Below are 18,240 nucleotides of genomic sequence, written 5' to 3' on the forward strand. Positions count from 1 at the left end.
CAAGGACAAAGACAGGCTCAGAGTGAAGGGGTGGAGGACAATACTTCAAGCTAATAGCAAGGGAAAAAAGGCAGGGGTTGCAATTCTTATATCAGACCAAGTGGATTTCAAAATAAGACAGGTAAAGAGAGACACACAGGGACAATATATAATGATCAAAGGGACACTTCATCAAGAAGAAATAACGCTTATAAATATCTATGCACCCAGCACAGGAGCACCAAGATTCATAAAGCAACTATTAACAGACCTAAAGGAAGATGTTAAAAACAACACAATAATAGTAGGGGACCTCAACACCCCACTCACATCAATGGACAGATCATCCAGACAGAAAATCAACATGGAAATAGTGGAGCTAAATGAAAAACTAAAACAATTGGACTTAATAGACATATATAGATCACTTCACCCTAAAAGAGCTGAATACACATTCTTCTCAAGTGCACATGGAACATTCTCAAGGATAGACCATATGTTGGGAAACAAGGCAAGCCTCTACAAATTAAAAAAAATTGAAATACTAACAAATATCTTCTCTGATCATAATGCTATACGGCTAGAGATTAATTACAAGAAAAAAGCTGAGAAAGGCAGAAAGATGTGGAGACTAAACAACACACTACTGAACAAGCAATGGATCATTGAAGAAATCAAAGAAGAAATCAAAAAATACCTGGAAACAAATGAAAATGATAACATGCCATACCAACTCATATGGGATACAGCAAAAGCTGTATTAAGAGGAAAATTCATTGCAATACAGGCACACCTTAACAAACAAGAAAAATCCCAAATAAGCAATCTTAAACTACACCTAATTGAACTAGAGAAAGAAGAACGAATAAAACCCAAAGTCAGCAGAAGGAGAGAAATAATAAAAATCAGAGCAGAAATAAATACTATTGAAACGAAAAGGGTGGTAGAAAGGATCAATGAAACAAAGAGCTGGTTCTTTGAGAAGATAAATAAAATTGACAAACCCCTAGCCAGACTTACAAAGAAAAAAAGGAGAAAGCTCAAATAAACAAAATCAGAAATGAAAGAGGAGAAATAACAACAGACTCTGAAGAAATACAACAGATTATAAGAGAATACTACAAAAAGCTCTATGCTGACAGAACGGATAACCTAGAGGAAATGGATAAATTCTTGGACTCCTACAATCTCCCAAAGCTCACTCAAGAAGAAGCAAACAATTTGAACAGACCAATCACAAGGAAAGAGAATGAAACAGCAATCAAAAACATCCCAAAGAATAAAACCCCAGCACCAGATGGCTTCCCTGGGGAATTCTACCAAACTTTCAGAGAGGATTCAATACCTATCCTTTTCAAGCTATTCCAAAAAACTAGGGAGGATGGAACACTTCCTAAAACATTCTACGAGGCTAACATCACGCTGATACCAAAGCCTGACAAGGACACCACGAAAAAAGAGAACTACAGGCCAATATCACTGATGAACATAGATGCAAAAATTCTAAACAAAATTTTGGCCACTAGAATTCAGCAATTCATCAAAAGGATCATACATCATGATCAAGTGGGATTCATACCAGGGACACAGGGATGGTTCAACATCTGCAAATCAATCAACATGATACACCACATGAACAAACTGAGAAATAAAAACCACATGATCATCTCAATAGATGCAGAGAAGACATTTGACAAGATCCAACAGCCATTTATGATAAAAACTCTGACCAAAATGGGCATAGAAGGAAATTACCTCAACATAATAAAGGCCATATATGACAAACCCAATGCCAACATCATACTCAATGGGCAAAAACTGAACGCCATCCCCCTGAAAACAGGAACAAGACAAGGATGCCCTCTATCACCACTCTTCTTTAACACAGTACTGGAGGTCCTGGCCAGAGCAATCAGGCAAGAAAAAGGAATAAAAGGAATCCAAATAGGGAGGGAAGAAGTGAAACTCGGTGTTTGCAGACGACATGATCTTATATATAGAAAACCCCAAAGAATCCATTGGAAAACTCTTAGAAATAATCAACTACAGCAAAGTTGCAGGGTATAAAATCAATTTGCATAAATCAGTAGCATTTCTCTATTCTAATAACGAACTAACAGAAAAAGAACTCAAGAACACAATACCATTCACAATCGCAACAAAAAGAATAAAATACCTTGGGGTGAATTTAACTAAGGAAGTGAAGGACCTATATAATGAAAATTACAAGGCCTTTCTGAGAGAATTGGATGACGACATAAGGAGATGGAAAGACATTCCATGTACATGGATTGGAGGAATAAACAGTTAAAATGTCCGTTCTACCTAAAGCAATCTACAGATTCAATGCCATCCCAATCACAATCCCAATGACATTCTTTACAGAATTAGAACAAAGAATCCTAAAATTTATATGGGGCAACAAAAGACCTCGAATTGCTAAAGCAATCCTGAGAAAAAAGAACAAAACGGGAGGCATCACAATCCCTGACTTCAAAACTTACTACAAAGCTACAGTAATCAAAACAGCATGGTACTGGTACAAAAACAGGTGCACAGATCAATGGGACAGAATTGAAAGCCCAGAAATAAAACCACACATCTATAGACAGCTTATATTTGACAAAGGAGCTGAGAGCATACAATGGAGAAAAGAAAGTCTTTTCAACAAATGGTGCTGGGAAAACTGGAAAGCCACATGTAAAAGAATGAAAATTGACCATTCTTTTGCACCATTCACCAAAATAAACTCAAAATGGATCAAAGACCTAAAGGTGAGACCTGAAACCATAAGCCTTCTGGAAGAAAACGTAGGCAGTACACTCTTTGACATCAGTATTAAAAGGACCTTTTCAGACATCATGCCTTCTCAGAGAAGGGAAACAATAGAAAAAATAAACAAATGGGACTTCATCAGACTAAAGAGCTTCTTCAAGGCAAATGAAAACAGGATTGAAACAAAAAAAACCCCACTAACTGGGAAAAAATATTTGCAAGTCATATATCTGACAAAGGCTTAATATCCATAATATATAAAGAACTCTCACAACTCAACAACAAAAAAAATCAAACAACCCGATCAAAAAATGGGCTGGAGACATGAACAGACATTTCTCCAAAGAAGATATACAGATGGCCAATAGGCACATGAAAAGATGCTCATCATCGCTGATCATCAGGGAAATGCAAATCAAAACTACACTAAGATATCACCTTACACCCATTAGAATGACAAAAATATCTAAATCTAATAGTAACAAATGTTGGAGAGGTTGTGGAGAGAAGGGAACCCTCATACACTGCTGGTGGGAACGCAAACTAATGCAGCCACTATGGAAAACAGTATGGAGATTCCTCAAAAAATTAAAAATAGAACTACCATACCAGCCAGCTATCCCACTACTGGGTATCTATCCAAAGAGCTTGAAGTCAGCAATCCCAAAAGTCCTATGCACCCCAATGTTCATTGCAGCATTATTTACAATAGCCAAGACATGGAAGCAACCTAAGTGCCCATCAACAGATGAATGGATAAAGAAGTTGTGGTATATATATACAATGGAATACTATTCAGCTGCAAAACAGAAGAAAATCATCTCATTTGCACCAGCATGGATGGACCTTGAGGGAATTATGTTAAGTGAAATAAGCCAGTTAGAGAAGGATAATCTCTGTATGACTCCACTCATATGAGGAATTTAAAAATGTGGACAAAGAGAACAGATTAGTGGCTACCAGGAGAAAGGTGGGGTGGGGGCACAAAGGGTGAAGTGGTGCACTTACAACACGAATGACAAACATTAATGCACAACTGAAATCACACAAGATTGTAACCTATCATTAACTCAATTAAAAAAATGCATTTCTTTCTTGAAAATCAGGAAGCAGGACTTTCTGTGTATGTGAAAATTAGGAGAACTTAATGAAGGTTGGAACATGATAATTGGTAACACAAGTAACTACTGTTGACTTATCTCATTGTTCACATGTAAGAACTAGACAGGTCTGTAAAAATCCATTTATTGTTCAACAATCATTCAGCACTAATTATACTGTAGGTAGGTACTGTGATAGGGACTAGATACGAAAATAGAAAATACACTTATGGCCCAAAGGCATCCTAGTGTGGTGGAGGAGCCAGACAAGCAAGCATTACAGAACAGAGCAGTAAGTTAAGAAGAAAGAGGCAACAGTGCTATGGGAGCACCTGACTATGCCATACTGAGGCCCTTCTGAATGTGAAAAGGAATGTAAATATAGTTGAGGCTAACTCTTGTTGCCAGAATGAAAAAATATATTGAAAAGGAGACAGAACTGTGAAAAGCACGTGAAATTAGCTACATAAACTGCAAAACATAAGTAATGACATACCTGTTCTGTAGTAATGTTAAAAAAAAAAAGTCATAGATTTTCCATTCAGACAGAAAAAAGCCCTAACCACAATCATTTCCATGCAGATTAGGTTCTATCTAGGATGAGGAGCCCTTAAATATTTTTATGCAGTAAAAGCTTACTTCACTGAACTCATAAATGTATATTTGATTTTTTTTCTAATAGTAAATCTAACATTTATTACAAGAAAAATCAAATATAGAGATATATTATGAAGAAAGCAAAAAGTCCTTGTAATATTACCCCTCAAAGACCACCTCTGCCAAAGCTTTCTCTTTTCTTTCAATCTGCTGGGTGTATATCTGTCTAGACTTTTCCCTATGTATAGAAGTATATTACATATATATTTAAATTTAAAAATAGAATCATGCTAACATTCTATGCTGCAACTTACTTTTTTAAATAATATATCATATATCATTTTTTATATCATATATCATGGGAAATAATATTTCCCCATGTTATTACATGTAAATCTACTTCATTTATTTTTAATGGCACCTTTGCATTCCATTGTGTGGATGTATCATGATTTATCAATACTACATTGATGGGTGGTTGTGTTTTTATTTTTTCACTATTAAAAATAATGTTGCAGGGGGCCAGCCCTGTGGCCGAGTGGTTAAGGTTTGGTGTGCTCTGCTTTTGGTGGCCCGGGTTTGCCAGTCTGGATCCCGAGTGTGGACCTACTCCACTCATTGGCCATGCTGTGCAGGCATCCCACTTACAAAAAATGGAGGAAGACTGGCATGGATGTTAGCTCAGGGCTCATCTTCCTCAAACAAAAAAGAGGAAGACTGGCAATGGATGTTAGTTCAGGGTGAACCTTCCTTAACAACAACAACAACAACAAAAAGTTGCTATAATTACATTCATATATATTTCTTTTGAGCATTTATGGAAGTATTTATACAGGATAAATTCCAAAATGTGCAGTTACTGGGTCAAAGAATATGTACATTCAAATGCTTTATTCTGTTAAATTGTTCTTATATGAATGAAGTCCCCCCATGTTCTTGCCAAAGCTGAGTATTATATCTCATTTAAATCCACTCATTTGACTGTCAAAAAGATACCTCATTATTGTTTTAATTTCTATTTCTTGGTTTACTACTATTGTGGTTGAGCTTTTTAAAAATGTTTACTATCTGTTTTTCTCTCAAGTGTCTCTTTTTTTTTCTGTTGGATTGTCTTTTTCTTATTTGCAAACGATATTTATATTTATTTATATATGCTGTAAATATTCTTCCAAGTTTGTTTTTTTTCAACTTATGTTGTTTTGGGCTCCACAGACTTGAAATTTCATATAATAAATGTCAACCTTTTTCTTCAAGGTCTCTGTTTTGGTATAAGGGTAAGTAAAACCTCCACTGAAGGATTTTCAACAGGTATTAAGTGCATTTTTGAAAGATTACTCTAGTTGCAACATGAAGGACTGCTGAGAGGGAGAGGAGATTAGTGGTAAGAAAGGTATTATAATCATTTACTAAAAAGTAGAAAATACTTATTTTACCATAAGAATTGAGTGAGGTACATAGTACCTTATGAAGAATTTAAATGACTGGATAACTTAATAAAATGACAAGATATCAAGTTTTAGTGTAAAAAGTCTGATCTAGCTACATCATTAAATACAAAGCAAAATGATACATCCACCTCTATAGTTTCTTACTTCTTCTCTTGGTTTCAGTCAGGTGTATCTTCTCTTCATTAAGTTTTCCTACTGTCAATTATAGGTCTTCTATACAATCTAAAATACGTTCTTACTAGTCAAATGACTAGATGAGCTAGATTTTTTAACTCAATTGAATTCCTATTTCCTGAATAAGTCTTCTATATTTAATGTAGAATTTACATTATTTGTTCCAATGAAAAGCTTAAATCTTATAACCTCAGTTTTAAGAAAAAGCTCATAAAGAGCAAATATTAACTTCTGAGTACATGATACTCAGATACAAACACATGGAAAAGGCTGAGAGCATGTATACCTGTGTTTTAAGGGTTCGTTCTGTATTGATATTCTTTTCATAGGCAGCCTTAAGATTACTGATCTCCTCCTCCTTCTTCAATTTATATTCTGTCAAGAAATTATATAAAATGTTACTGCATGGCATTAATTACATTTCTGCATTCCAAATCAACAATGTCCTTAATTATTCAAATTAGTATACACTACGTAGTAACTTTCAGTACCTTCATTTAGATATTCTTTTCCAGCTTTATTGGTGTATAATTGACAAATAAAATTGTAAGATATTTAAAGTGAACAATGTGATGAACGGATATAGGTATACGTTGTGAAAAGATTCTCCCCACCCCAGGGAGTTAATGAACACATCCATCACCTCACATATTTACTTCTTTTTTTTGGTGAGAACATTTAAATTCTACTAAGGTACTTCTTAAGACTTCAGAAGTTGTTTAACATATGAAAACAAATATTTCCAAAACCTAACACACAACATAAACAGCTAAAGATTTACTTCTGAACTTGATTTCAACATTAAGATTTTTTTTAAAAACGTACATACCTTCCTCTGTCTTCCTCATTTTATCAGTTAACTCTTCATTTTCTTTTCTTAATAATTCAATATCTTTGGTTAGCATGCTATTCGTTTCTTCGAGCTAAACAAAGCACACAAAGTTTTAAGCTATAGTCTCTTTGCCAGTCTCATATTTAAAGCAATAACCTGTAAAAAAATACTTTGCATTTTCCATAGATGAGGACAGGTCAGAAGTTGCCTAACTATAAAAATTCCTGGCGTTTGGTTTAAAATATGTAGATATAATTAAATTTAAAATATTTTAAAACAATGTTAGCTTCCAAAAATTATTTCAGTGTGTGCGTATACATACATATATATGAACAAAAGGAATAAAACTGTAATGGAAAGAGAACTAGACTGGAAAATAGGAAATTTGCATTTAGTTTTCTAGCTCTGTGACCCTTAACAAATCACAATCTTTCTAGGCCTTAGTTTCTTCATCGGAACGAAGATGTTAAAAATGACAAAAACGTTTGATTACTGTTAGTAATGTACTTATTCACCATTCTATGTATATTATTTCATTTAATCTTCATAAGAATGCTGTGGAATAGGTATTATTATTTCTATTTTATAGATGAAGAATCTGAGGCTTGGAGAAGTTAAAGCAAACTGCCAAGACAATGCAACTTCTTAGAGGCAAAGCTGGGATTTGCACCCAGGCCTGCTCACACCAGAGCACTTGATGGTGGCTTCAAAAGAAGTCTCTCTAACTCAACTTTCTAGCCCTGTGATTCCATACAGACGATAGTATAAATTTCAGGAATAGGTAATTAGTTGTAGCGGTGGTTTTTCTATGATGGTTTTATGGATATCCATAAAGAATTTCTCATCTCAAAACAGTTTCTCTGAATTTTACAAAATTCTGGCCATAAAGTCAGTTGTAATGTACTAAGATAACACAACAAACAAATTTAAGCAAATCATTTCTTCACATAAAATACATTAAGATCTATAAACAGAAAGAGAAAAAAACCCAACAGATTGAACAAGAGTTTCAATTAACAACTGCTTTGGATTATATAAGTTATTTTATACATGAGTGCAGACTGACCACTGCAAGTAAAGTATAAGTAAATATACATGCACACACACTCACTCTAACACTTCAAGATGTGATTTAAATTAATTTTAGTCATATAACTTACCTGACTATCACACTTACCCGACTAACAGTGTGATCTTTATCTGTAATCTCTTGTCTATTTCTTGAAGCAGCTTTCTTGCTTTCTTGGGTCAATTCAAAATACTGCTCTTCTAGAAGCCCTCGCGCCAACTGCTCAGACTCAGCTTTTGTTTCTGCTAGATCCAACTGAGTAGCAAGAGTTTCTCTGCAATAGATTTATAAAAGAAATGGATGTAAACAAATTCAGTTCATTCTTCCAACAATCATATGCTTAAAAAAACAATTATATTTAAATGATAAAAAGAATTAAGTTATTGTTAAAATAAACTTTGAACTCACTAGAAACTTTCTATAAAAGAAATTTAACCTCTCACACTTTAAAAAACTATAAAAGTAAAGAACTCTTAAATCTTATACCTGCTATTGTGCTTAAGTAAGAAAAGGGATTGGCAGTCTACTTTTCAAAAGGAATTTGCTGTGGTCTGGAATGGAAGATAGTACGGCACAGGGGAAAAGTCATTGGCTTGTAACTCAGGAGGCCAGACTTGGATCCTTATCCCCATTGTATCACTACTAACTAACTGAGTAGGGACATTGGGCAAGTTCCTTACACTTCCTGAAGCTCCATTTAATCAAATCTGGAAAATGAGAGGGTTAAACTATTTCTGAAGTCCCTTCCAGCTCTGAAATTTATTGGGATTATGAAGACTTATACGTAGATTTGCAAAGCACTATTAACTATTCTAGGAATGTTTCTTGGGAATTACACTTTACAGCTTTTCAGAATTGACATTCAAACCAGGACCAGATCACTCCAGTTTGCCTGCTCTTCCTAAAGAGCACTTCTTAGATAAGTTATCTTGGTTATGACTGTACCCCCCGTATACAGTATGTGCTCAATAAATGTTTGCTAAATGAATGAGTGAATGACTACTACCTATTTTCTACTAAGGGAAAAATACAAATAAAATATTCTGTCTCAAGCCTAAAGAGGGAGACACATACTAACTACAAAAAAAAAGAATATTCATTCATTTCCCCTCAAAATATTTGGTTGCTTACTATGTGCCAAACAGTATTCTAGGAATTAAGGCATACATTAGTAACAAAGTCTCTGCTCTCAGCAAGTATATATTAGTAGGGTGAAACAGACAATTTAAAAAAATGAACAAGTAATACATAGTGTGCCACAGAAAACAATAAAAGAAGAAAGGTGGAGGAGGCTGTGAATCTGGTCACTATTTTATATAGGGTGATCAAGGAGGCCTCTCTGCTAAGATGATATGTGAGAAGAGATATCAAAGAAGTAAGGGAGTGAGCCATGAATGTATTTGGGAATACACTGTTTAAGCAGCGGAAGCATCTAATAATAAATCCCCTACAGTTGGTCTGAAGGAAGTTAACGTGAGCAGAGTGAGAGATGGGAGAACGTTGTGAGAGACGTAGTAGAAGAAGAGAGGAGAGAGGAGAACAGACATTGTAAGGCTTTCCAAGACAACACAGGTACTTTGGCTTTTACTCTGAGTATTCTTTTAAAAAGATCATTCTGGCTGCTGTATTAAGATCAGACAGTAGGAGGACAACGGCAGAAGCAGGAGTATCAATTAGGAGGCTACTGAAATAATCAAGATTGGAGATGATATTTTGGATCAGGTTGGTAAATGGTGAGAACTGATCAGATTCTGGACATATTTTTTAGTATAGTTAGAAAGATTTATTGATGGATTGAGTGTAGAGTATAAGAAAAAAAGGAAGAGTTTAGGATAACTTCAAGTTTTTGACTTACTGGGAAAGAACAGAATTACTAATACCAAAATGGGGGAAAACCGGAAGGAGCAGGTTGGCAAAGTGAGGGAATAGGGAAGTTTTTCTGGATATGTTACATATGAGATGCTTATTAAACACTTAAGTGGAGATGTCAAATAGACAGCCGGATATACAAGTCTGGAATTCAGGGGAGAATGTACTTGTACACTGATTCTATTTAAAGCTATGAGGCTGGATGAGAACAAGCAGGGAGTGATCCCTTGGGCCCTTCAAACTTTAAAGGTCTTGGAGATGGGAAGGGACAAAGGAGCAAGGGAGGCTGAGAAAGAGTAGCTTGTTCAATAAGAGGAAAATAGAGTGTGGTGTCACTGAAGTCAAGAAATTTTGTCAAGAGAGAATAATTGACTACGTCAACTGCTGTTGTTAAACGAGATAAGGACTGATAATTGACTATTGTCTTTAACTACGAGGAAGTCACCAGTGACCTTGAGAAGGGTTATTTTTGTAGAGTGATGAGTACAAGTCTCACTGGAGTGGGAGTGAGAGAGAATGGGAGAAGAGGACCTGAGGATAAATGGTACGTCACTTCTCAAGGAAGTTTGCTACAAAAGGAAACAGAAAAATGGGACAGTGGCTGGAAGAGGATATGTAGTTACAAGAGGGTTTACAAATTCTACAATATCTTAGGAGGTTACGGGTAAGTGCTACAGAGAAAAATAAAACAGGGAAGGCATATTGAACTAAGTAGCAAGGTAGTAGTATGAGGCGGAGGATGTTCGCAATCTTACAAAGGGTGTTCAGGGAAGGCGTCTCTCAGATGCCCTTTAGACCTAGACCTGAAAAGGGTAAAGGAGGAGGTCATGTGGATGTTCAGGGGAAAATGTTCCAGGCAGAGAGAAGAGCAAGTCCAAAAGCCTCGAGGCAGGAGAGTGACTGGTGTGTTGAATAGTAAGGAGCTCAATGTGGCTGTTGTCTACACTCTGTCTCCACTACCCCTACCCTTCCCATTCATGTCTTAATCCACTTTAATCTCGTATCTGTTCTCATCACTATTTAGGAACTGTTCTCAAAAAGATAACAAACCTTAAATATAATGGACAATTTATTTTTCAGTTGACCTTTCTGAGTATTTGGCACTTTAAATTACTTTCTCTTATTTGAAATATTCTATTCCCCTAGCTTTTGTGATACCCTACTCTGCTTTTCTCCTTGTATTACTGGTGACTTATTACTTTTCCTTCCTCTGCCCATTCCTTAAAAGTATAGGAGCTAGTCTGCCCTCAGCCTTTATGTCTTCTCATCCTATATTAGTGGTTACAACTTGTTGTCTGGGAGGGTCAAATGAGTCCACATAAGTGTCCCCCTCCCTCCCTCCCGACACACACTCAAAATAAATTTGGGCCGTTTTTTACATTTTACATAACATTTTAAAACATTACATAACATTTTATGTTAAAACATAATTTTAGAGAACATTACAAAACATTTTACATAAAAATTCAGATTCCTGGTTTTTCTTGAAAAACCAGAAGATCCTGAAATACTGGATCAGTGTTACCATGTGCCAGCAAGTGGTTAGAACTGAGGACACGAACTCTTCAGTTTGTTGTAATCCTTACAACTCACACAATGAATGTACTGACATTTAGATCCAACTAACTTCAACCCAGTCACATATATGGTATCAGGGGCTCATAAGTATGTAAACTTTGATATACACATTCATCTTAACAAACCTCATCTATCTGAGTGGTTTCAGTATGCAATGATTGTCAAATCAGCTACAAGTCCTTATCTTTTCTCTGAGTTCTGAAGCAATAAACCCAAGTACCTAGTATCATTTCTCTTTGAACATCCCATAAACATCTCAAACTCAACAGGTCTGAAACGGAAATAATCTTGTCTCCCCTCATCTCACAAACTTGATATTCCTTAACTTAGGGACTAGCACTACCATCAACCCAACTGCCCTGGTCAGAAACTCAAGAGTCCACCTGAAATTTTCCCTAACCTTTATCCCCACACCCCCAAATCTACAAGTCCTACTGCTTCTACTTCCTATTTTTCCATGCACTTGCCTCTCTTTTTACTGCCAACTTACACTGTAATTTTACATCTAGATTATTCCAATTATTATAATTGGACTCCCTGCATCCACCCAGCTTTGCCTCACTCCAATCCATTCTCCACTCTAAAGAGCAGAGCTTTCTAAAACACCAGCTTGTCAATCCCTAGCTGAGAATTTTCAACCATTCATTCATTATTTATTGAATACTTATTCAATGCAAGGCCCTGATCCAGGTGATGTGTGTGATGTAGGTGTGATGGACATGCAACAGAGAACAATAACAAAAACGAAATTTCTCATTCTTCAATGTTTGATAATTCCAAACTCTTCAGCATGCCACACAAGGCCCTTTGTTGTAATCTGACCCAAGTTTCTCTCTCCAGCCTTATCTGTCACCAACTGTCTCTCCACCTGCAAACTAAACCATTTGCTGTTTCCCAAATCACAGGCTGGCTTTTGCCTATATTGTCCCCTTCCCCATATCCCATTCCCTGGCAAATTTTACTTTTCCTTAGTTGTCACCTGAGAAATGTTCTCTGAATCCCACATGGTAAGATAAGGTATATCTTTAATGTATTCCGATACCACTTTGTCATAGCAGCCTACCTTAATTATATCTGTCTCCTGACTAGATTCTGAAACATCTGAAGGTAAGAACCATAACTTAATAATAAGTATATCACTGGAATGAAGCACAGTACTTTGCACAATAGTGGTGACCAATACATTTATCTTGAATAGATCAAACAATGGCAAACGTATTAACCCTATGAAACAACTTAGTATGGAGTGGATTGGGTGCCCCCTTCACAGTGAATGCAGACAATCTGGGATTGCATATTACATCGTAGATACCATACAAATGACAGGTAACACACTATACTCTACAATAGGAGTCTACTACTGTCAGAGAGAATAACCAGGAAATGTACCTTTGTTCGTACCTTAGACTCCACTTAGTGTATTAAGGACCACTGAGTGTCAAGGGTTGCTAATAACACAAAGAGGCAACCAGATATTACAAGGTTACATCTGAGGTAATCTTCTCTCTAAAAATCAGACTTGAATCTCATTAAGACTCCAGATTAGGGATGTCCAACAAAACTTTCTATGATCATAGAAATATTCTAAACCTGTGCTGTCCAATATGGTAGACACTTCCACATTTGACTACTGAGCACCTGAAATGTGGCTAGTACATCTGAGGAAGCAAAGCTTTACTTTTATTTAAATAAATTAGAGTTTAAATTTAAATGGTTACATGTGACCAGTGGCTACCATAGTGGACAGTACAGCTCTAGATTTAACCACTGATTTGCAAGAAACACAGAAGGATGAGGAAAATGTTCAACTAACTACAGAAACAGAAATAGTAAAATCACAACTGAGGAAAACTATACAGGACAAATCCAGTTCCTTCAATAGTAAGTGTCAGGATAGTGATTACTCTTGTGGTGGGGAAGGAAGAAGGCATAATTAGGAGGGGGGATATAGTGGACAGCAAGGTCCTGTCTCTTTCATGGGAGCTGGTTATAATGATATTCGTGATATAATTCATAAAATTGTACATGTTTTGCTACTTTATGTGTTTGTTTGCTTCAACAATAAGACAGTTAAAATCTTTAATTTCTTTCAAACATGGTTATATGGAAAGAGAATATAACAATGTCAGAAAACTAGTTTCGGTGTCTGTTCTGACGCTATCTAGCTATGAGAAGTTGTTACACTTAAACAGCTTTATAAGATCTTCTCCTTCTACGGCCCTAACACACACGCAATGGAAATTAACCTGTCTAATAATACTAAGAGGAAGACCTTAAATACCTTAACCTACCATAAAATAGTGACTTGAAAATATAGCACAAACTGTTTATATAGAAAGAGATGTTTAAAGATTGAGACTCTTGAAAACAATTTATTGCCACAGTTTAGTGAATCTCTGTAAAACTGCTGTACTGTTAATGTATTAAATTATTTTTTCACCATAGACATACATTTTAGCCTAAATCTAGTTTGACTTGTTCTGAATTAGCCTAATAAGATTTGCCCTGCCATTCCCATCAGAATAATGGCACAACTACCCTCTGTCTTTAAACTTAAATTTAAGTTAAGAATGCTTTGTTGTAGTAGTGATTCATGTTCTAAAGTAAAATGGACATACTTTTCATTTTGTAGTTCCTGTATTTTCTTTAAATTTTCTCTGTTTTTTTCTTCAATTTCTTCCTTAAGTTCCTTTACCTGGGTTTTATAAAGTGTCTGCAAAACAGTGATGAAGAAATAAGTATTTATGGTGGGTTAAAAAACAGTTTGGTTGTTTGTTATAAAGTGAAATCACATATGATCCAACAGTTCTACTCCCAAGTATTTACCCAAGACAAATGCAAGTATATGTCCACACAGAATCTTGTACATGAATTCTCACTGCAGCTTTATTCATAGTACCTCCAAACTGGAAATAACACAGATGTCCATTAACAGATGAATTTAAAAAAATGTGGTGTATCCATATTACTCAGTAATAAAAAGGAATGAACTACTGATACATACAACATGATAAATCTAAAAAATATTTTGCTGGGTGAAAGAAATGAGGTGCTAAAGGGTATATACGGCATGATTCCATGTATATGAAATTCCAGAACAGGGGAAAATAATCAATAGTGACAGAATGCAAACCAGTGGTTGCCTGTTGACAGAATGCAAATCAGTGGCTGCCTGTAGATAGAGATGGGTAGAGAAGATTGACTGCAAAGGTTCACAAGGGAATTTTTCATGGTGAAGAAAACTATTATATGTTGATTGTGCTGGTGGTCACACAGTATACACATTTGTCAAAACTTACTGACCTATGCACTTAAAATGGGTACAATTAATTACATGGAAATTATACTCAAAAATATATGAAAAATATTGATTTGGGAAAAACATTATAAAGAAATTTAGCCAGCACTAGTACTCATTTAAATGTTAGATCAATTCTTGAAGAGAATACTGTTAGAGAAACTACTTCTCTTCTGTGTGGGTAGGATGGGGCGGGTGGTTGAGAGGCAGAAGAAATATCCATGAACAAGATTTATCAAACAGCCTGTTAACATATGAATAATATACACTTCTTAAAGAACAATGGTTCTTACAAAATTCAATAGGCTTTTGCCAACTCCATCAACAAATATTTAACAGGTATGAATAAGTATTAGATCCATATTGTGTTGGGTTCAGGGGTTACAGAGTATACTTCCAGTTCTCAAGTTTATTTCCTTTTTTTTTTTTTTAACTATCCTCTTTAGTTTAAAAGATAAGATAAGGAAAAAAATAGTCAGGACCAGCAAATAGTTGTGGAGAACTACTTTTATACTGTATACTTAATTATCCCTCTAAGAAGTAGCATTTCTCTAGGGGAAAAATACATACATTTCTATGGGAATGCAAGTAAAGGAAGAGTGCTCTAGTTTAAGTGTTTACAATTTCTAAAATGAAATAATTCATTTTGCCATTAGGAGTCAGATTCTTATCTCTTTTCTCCAACTTCAGATACTGAAATTTATACGTATAATGAGTGAAGGGATAAAAAGAAAAATAATCTGATTTGAAAGCCCCAATTAAAGAAAATATTAAATTTGGTTCATAATATCTTATCAAATTTAATGATATCTAACCCAATCCTCACAAGCAATAGAATAAATCAGAACTAAGAGACAGGATAAGGTTTTGTGTTATTTTTATAGAGGCAAAATCAGAATCTATACCACAAGTCATTTGACATTCATCCCAAAGAGGAGGTACTAGAAGCCTTGGTGGAAGCATATGGACAAGAAAGAGTGCACGATATTATAGAGCACTTTGCAGACGTCAGTACGACTCACTTTGAAAAAAATTAATGTTAATCTACACTCAGGGAAAGGTTTTTGGACAATACTGATTTTCTTACAAAATTTAAAAACATATTCTAGTGATGGTCTAATAAGCTAAGAAAGAAATACACAAAAAATAGAAAGTCACCATGTTTATCAGAAGATGAGCACAGTAGAGCACAAGGCTCTAAATCATATGAAAATTCTGCAGAGCTCTCAGATTTTTCTCGGAAAATTTTCAGATTTTCTCAGAAATCATTACTTCCAATATTGTTCACACTTGGTTTCTAGGGCATGTTCACCAGGGCAACCCAAATTCCACACATTTAATTGCACTGAATAAGGCTGTAGAAAAGTGGCTGCCAGTGTAATAGTAATGGAGCAGCTAGATAAATGTTTTGAAATGGTAGAGCATAAGCTTGGCAACCAAAAGAAACAAACAAAAAATGCAGAGGCTTCATTAAAGCCTCAAAGCATTAGCTGTAAATGCTAATCAACAGAAGTAGTGAAAATACTTGGGCCTGCAGCAAATAAGAGAATGATTTCTATGGAGGAAAAGCAAAACAAACATATAAAGTGCATACAGAGCTAAAACATTTGGAAAAAGCTCTTGAAATTAGTTACACCTACAACAGTATGTAGTTCTACCTACAAATATGATAAGCATACAAGAACCACACATGATAACATTGACACCCTAAACCACCCAAACTTGCTACCAGGCAAACAGAATCCTTAAAAGTCTTATAATAGTTCTAGTTTGATGGCAATTCTAGAAATGTGTGCACAAAAAAGGTCATTTCTTTACAAAGTAAACAGACCATGAACTCAGATCCAAAAATAAAATGTAGAGACATAGATATGAAAAGGGGGAGGAAAATCGCTTCATAGTCATTTGAAAAAGAATCACAGTTCACATTAAAAATCTACCCTGTTTTAAGTCAGGTTTTGAAAGAGTCTATAATATTAAAAATGATTCTCACCGAGAAGTATTGCTCAGCTTCAAGCTGATCTTGTAGCTCCCGCATCTGTCCTTCATTTCCTCTATACTGTCTTCAGATAAAAGAGAAAATAGTACACAAATGCATAAATAGCTAGATGTTGTATTATTCTTTATTTATTAAGGTTGCTAAAATAAAAATGTTTACTAAAATGACCTCTGTTTTTAAAAATCATACTTCATTATACAGTATTACTTTAATAATTATATTTGGTCAGGCCACACTGTCTGGTTCCATTTTGCTCCTTATAAAATGATACTATGCAAAGTTGAGGGACCCCTTTTCTACTGAAGGTCACCTTCAGGAAAATACTAATTATGGACTAATCCAAATTGCAAAAGTAAAAATGATATTGTTTTTTGTACATTTTTATAGAAAAAAGCATTCTTAGGGATATATTTGAAATGTCTTCTGTATTAAGTAAGCAATTAAAAACAGGCAACATGAATAATACCAATTCATACTATATATTATGGCCCATTAAGCACACAGGGAGTGGCAGAAATGAATAATCAGATAAGGAATCAAAAAGAAGGAAGGCAAGCAGCAAGTACAGTAACTGATAAAGGAGAAGGAAGACAGATAGAGACACTTACATATACTACACACAGAAACGGAACTCACATAGAGAGGAACAACGCAACTCAGAGACAGATTTTCAAGGATTAACAATTCCACCTGTGGCTGCTAGGTTTGATATTAGATAGTAATAGCTTTGTATTTTCATCATCTAACAAGCATATGGTTGATAAAAGGACGTAATAAATGTTCACTGAATGCCGAGTGAAAGTTATTTTGGGAGAAGAAAACTATAAAACATTACCTGGTGAAAATGGTGGCTCTAAAAGAATTTCACCAATATAAATCCAACAAAATAAAAACCGACAATTTTATCTGAGAATTACTGTGTTGTAAACGATGCTGGCAGATGAAGACATTATAACAAATTTGGAGAAAATAAAAACATATGACTTGGCATAAGATATACCTATTTTCAATAATAAATTTTTGAGCATGTCCTTATACAAATTCTGAAAGCAATACCGACACCTTCTCTCCATTTCAAGTAAGTGGGCACATTGCATCTCAGAGTGGAAGAAGAAGAAAAAAGATACTTTGCATTCCGAGATGAACCACAGGAACAAAATAAAAAACATCATGTCTAATTCTATTCTCTAAAATAAGGAAACCTTAAATATTTCCTGTAAGGTACTGAACCCTTAATAAAAACAAGTTTTATCCCTGATTTTTGTAATTCTAGTGTGAAGAAACATGATGATGTTTGTGGATATGAAAATCATGAGAAAACTGTGGTTTTTCCAGTGTAAACAGACTTACTTTAAAGTCAGTAGCCTTGATAATCTCCTTGTTTCTCCCTTTAAATACCTGTACTTATTGTTTAGTAAGCCTGTCCTTCCAACTTCTTTGCAAGTAAATTCTTTTATTTCTAAGTGTTTTTTTCTAAGTCTTCCTTTCACAAACTCTAAGTACATAATCTAGACACACATAA

General features: G+C 35.1%; 1 protein-coding gene across 2 annotated transcripts in view; it reads right to left on the reverse strand.

Annotated features, from left to right (window-relative positions):
* The window catches only part of ROCK1 (Rho associated coiled-coil containing protein kinase 1), a 160,202-nt gene that overhangs the window by 23,861 nt on the left and 118,101 nt on the right, over positions 1 to 18,240 (reverse strand). For both annotated transcript variants that reach the window (XM_014860419.3, XM_014860420.3), the window contains exons 21-25: positions 16,713 to 16,782; positions 14,040 to 14,134; positions 8,083 to 8,248; positions 6,903 to 6,996; positions 6,360 to 6,448 (exon numbers count right to left, since the gene is read on the reverse strand). In XM_014860419.3, the coding sequence (XP_014715905.1) occupies positions 6,360 to 6,448; positions 6,903 to 6,996; positions 8,083 to 8,248; positions 14,040 to 14,134; positions 16,713 to 16,782 (514 nt within the window). The remainder of the gene's footprint in view (positions 1 to 6,359; positions 6,449 to 6,902; positions 6,997 to 8,082; positions 8,249 to 14,039; positions 14,135 to 16,712; positions 16,783 to 18,240) is intronic.

The sequence above is a fragment of the Equus asinus genome, chromosome 7, assembly GCF_041296235.1.
Source record: "Equus asinus isolate D_3611 breed Donkey chromosome 7, EquAss-T2T_v2, whole genome shotgun sequence".
NCBI lineage: Eukaryota > Metazoa > Chordata > Mammalia > Perissodactyla > Equidae > Equus > Equus asinus.